At 53.9% G+C, this 4093-nt stretch overlaps 1 protein-coding gene across 1 annotated transcript; it reads right to left on the bottom strand.

Moving 5' to 3' along the window:
• Positions 1–67: 67 nt before the first annotated feature.
• On the bottom strand, positions 68–4092 carry En1 (engrailed homeobox 1; the record flags this gene model as incomplete). Its single annotated transcript, XM_048810444.1, has 2 exons — positions 68–859; positions 3903–4092. Coding segments are annotated over 2 exons (507 nt in total), but the record flags the coding sequence as incomplete, so codon positions are not given.
• Position 4093: the final 1 nt, after the last annotated feature.

The following is a 4093-nucleotide window of genomic DNA, read 5'->3' as shown; positions in this document are numbered from 1 at the left end:
AGCAAAAAAAAAAAAAAAAAACATTCAAAAGAAAACAGCAACGAAAACGAAACTGGGGCCGGGGGACAGCGAGGCGGGAGAGGGGGGGATAAAATAATTATAATAATTATAATAATTATAACAATAATAATAAAGGAGATTAATAAAAATGTCCAGCAAATAGAGATCGCTACACATTTGTTTTCCTTACCTGAAATTAAATATATACAAGGTCGTAAGCGGTTTGGCTAGATAGAGCTTTAAGGAGTTCGCAGTTTCGTCCCTTATACTGTGAATAGAGAATAGATCATATTTTTTTTCGATAGCACCTGTCCGAGTCTTTCTCCCTTTTCAAAAATGTTTTTCGTTCAAACGTGGCTGTCCACTCTGAGGATCGATCTCTGTCTGTCTGTCTGTCTCTCTCTGTCTCTCTTCCCTGTTGCTCCCTCCCTCCTTTGCGCTGATCATTTCTCCCCAGGCGCTGGGCCCGCGAGGCAGAGGCAGCGGTGCCAGGAGGGGGCGCGGGGCCGGCGCCCGAACCGCGCGGCCCCGGCCGGCAGCAGCTACTCGCTCTCGTCTTTGTCCTGGACCGTGGTGGTCGAGTGGTTGTACAGTCCCTGGGCCATGAGGTGCAGCGCCAGGCCGTTCTTAATGCCTGTGGCTTTCTTGATCTTGGCACGCTTGTTCTGGAACCAGATCTTGATCTGGGACTCGTTGAGGCTGAGCTCCTGGGCCAGGGTCTGCCGCCGCTGCTCCGTGATGTAGCGGTTCGCCTGGAACTCCGCCTTGAGTCTCTGCAGCTGCTCCGCCGTGAAGGCCGTCCGCGGCCGCTTGTCCTCCTTCTCGTTCTTCTTCTTCTTCAGCTTCCTGGTGCGCGGACCTGCAGCGGCGGAGAGGGCCGGGTGGGGGTGGGGACGAAGGGCAGAGGAGAGGGGGGGAGAGGGCAGAGGAAGCCGTGAGAATGGCAGAGCCCAGCTGGGATCTAGCCTCGTGCTTCCGGGGTGATCCCGGAGGCCCTGCTGGATCACCAGCTCCCTCCCGCCTGGCCAATCCCTCCATCGAAGAGCCCTTTGCTGAACCACTCAGGTCTATGGGTACCTTTCTGGGGAACGGTGCAAAAGTGCCAGGGAGGAAAACTAGCCCAGGTTGTAGGTGCACCCCACATCCTAATTCAGAACAGAAGAATCCGGGGACAGGCTTAAATCACAGCACTTCCTGGCCAAGAAGGCGGGAATCCAAGATAGAGATTTGAAGCCCCATACTGCCTAGCCACAGTTGGAGGTCAGAGGCCTACTATTTTCACAGCCCTGGAGTAAAAAGGATTGGGGCAGTAAGGACAGGCTCTGGTGGGGGATGACCGGCCTGCAAACTCATCTTCCTTTCTTTCTAAACAAGTTATATACATGGAGGCACCTATAATGAGACAATGTGCGCTTGTAGCCATTGACCTGAGAATAAGGGGACAGGGAAGAGGCTGTGAGAAGGTTGCCCAGCTCCAAAGAACTTGATGTCTGTTCTGTGCCTCCTCTTCTTTCTCTATGGCCTAAAAGAAACACTTTCTAGGGCAGGTGGGAGACACTGACTGCTCCTTTCCCTCTGAAGGGAAAGAAGAGGCCTTCACTCAACTGCAGAGGCCCTTCATGGGAGGGGGTACTCTGTTTTGCTTCTTGGATAATACCAACAAGAAAAAGAGAGCCCTTTCCATTCCTCCACCCAGCTACACAGGAAGGTCCCTTCCTCTCTTCTTCGAACCCGCATACTGCAATTTTAGGATCAAAAACTCCTGAATAACAGAAATAGGCCAGACTCGCTTTCTCTGCCCATGGATGCCATTTGCAAAGGAGATCATATCCATTTCCCAGTCCATGAGCAAAACAGGGGCAGAAAGATGGTGACAGACAATCTCTAGAGCAATCTGCTCTATGACTTGGTGGTAAGAAGCCCATGAAGGAAAACTCCCAGAAAAGTAAAGTCTCCCTCCAATGACAGTCTGAAAAGAGGGCTGCTATGGTGTCCAGCCCTGGAGAATGGAAGGAGACCCAGAAGTTGAATCTTCTGGTCTGTCCCTGGATAGCCTACACCTGTGTCCTGTGACTTCTGTGTCCAGGTCTCCTGGCATGGACTTGCTGGGCCCTGTCTTGGTTACGGGAGCATACAAGTTAAGTCCCTGTCAGGCCTGTTACTCTCTAAAACTGTCAGGAAAGAAGGGTCTTTGCCAGCATCTCCAAACATAGCGACAGAGGGGTAAGATGGGCAGCTGGCTCGTGGGGCAGGCTACTGTCTGGGATCACCAGCTGTCCTATGACAAAGAGTTCAGGCCTAAGCAGACTGTAGTGACTCAGGTCTAGCTTGGGGATCATCCCCCTGAACTGCCCAGACAGGAGACAGATCAGGTCCTCTGCCTGTCCAGGCCCATGAGAAGGAAAGCCATCACAAACAAAGACAAGGCCCCCTCCAGAGCAGGACTGGGGTTTAGATTAGTAATTAGCTGAGCGGGCAGAGATGGCCCAGGAAACGTGTACATCCCCAGAAAGGCCCCACTGCGCCGTGCGTCTGGGGCATGTTGGAGTGTTGTGTATGTGTGTGTGCGCAGAGGCACGGACACTTGTAATAAAATCGTAGCCTCCCGGCCAGACCGAGCCACACAGCCTGACAGCTCAATCACTCTATCCATCAGGCGAGTCAATCAAAGCAGCTTTTCGGAGGTTCAGGGAGCCCGACGTGTCAATAACGGGGCTCGAGATGGCGGGGGCTGATAGCGCTCATCGATCCGCGCCTGGCCGGCGGTAGTACCGCGGCAAGAGACCAGCCAGAAAAGAACGTAGCTAGGCTGTACCTGGCCCCCTGGCAGACCCCGGGTTCCTAAAATCCTGATCATGGGCCAGAGCCCCTACTATTCTCTTAGTGGCCCCCACTGGTCTCCAAGGCGCTACCGGGCCCAGTGTGTCTGGCAGGCCTTGGTCTCCTTTCCGGGGCCCAGCTTCTGTCCCAGGGCAGGTCTTGGCCTTGAGCTGGCCAAACGCAAGGGGACACCGAACAAGAGTGGAAGAAGAGCCCAGAAAAACCAGCTCCAGCTCGTGGCTGGCCTAAATCTGCTAAATGGCAGATGTTCAGAAGGACAGAATGAAAGAAGGAAAACGCAAGGCCGCGGAGAAACTGCTGGAGAGGCCGGCTCTCCTGTCCTTCGCCCTGCTTTCAAGCCTGAGCCGGACCTGCTTTCTCTCCTTTCCCACTGTCTGTCAGCTCCCAAAGAACCCGAGGCCCCGAGAGCACCTTCCTAGTAACTGCCTTTCACTGGATTCTACCCACCCGGATCCGACTCTTTTGCAACCTGACTGAAAGAGGAGGATGGCGTGCAATGTCTTCTTCTCCCTTCCTGTGTTTCCCCATATCTGTCTCCATCTATGTAAATGGACTCTCTGCAGAATATATCGAGATTATGTTTTTGTCTGTAAGAACAGGCAGCGAATATTATTTCTCTGGCCAAAGCGTTCCCCAGTCAAAGCCTTCCTCTACCGGACCAGACTGGTGGAAATCAGACCCAAATCACTAGGCCTGTCTTCCCGCTAGCTCTAAACACTCCTTTCCTTGTAAGAAAAAAATCAATGACTAATTGTACATCTTTCTTAAGAATAATAAAGGTAAAACACAAAAGAAGGCCCCAGGGGCTCAGAGTTCAAAAATCAAAGGATCCAGACCTCCCATGCCAGGAACTGTAGTTTCCCGGGTGGTGGACTCAGAGGCCAGGATCACAGATGTGGACACATTCGGATGTGGCTGGCACCGGGGTAAGGAGGAGGAATCGGGCTTGCGAGAGGAGAGCGCCTGAAGCTGGGTTTGTTCTCCCCAGCGCGGCGGCTTGTGGTTCTGGGGGCGACCGGCGGGACCGGAAGGCACAGTGAAGCCCCGGTTTGGGTACTCACCAGAAGACGGACGATCCGAGTAGCGAGTGCAGTAGACCCAGGCGGGCCAGACGAGGGGCTGCTGTGAGTCAGTTTTGACCACGGGCCCACCGTTGGCTGAGCCCATAAGTAGGATGGCAGGGTTGCCGTGCTCCGGGTACTTCGCGCTCTGTGCGCCGGGACTCCCCGCGCCGCTTCCACTGCCGCCGCCG

Source organism: Marmota marmota, unplaced genomic scaffold, assembly GCF_001458135.2.
Source record: "Marmota marmota marmota unplaced genomic scaffold, marMar, whole genome shotgun sequence".
Taxonomy (NCBI): domain Eukaryota; kingdom Metazoa; phylum Chordata; class Mammalia; order Rodentia; family Sciuridae; genus Marmota; species Marmota marmota.
Note: the sequence above shows the minus strand (reverse complement) of the source record. Positions and strands in the feature narration are given on the sequence as shown.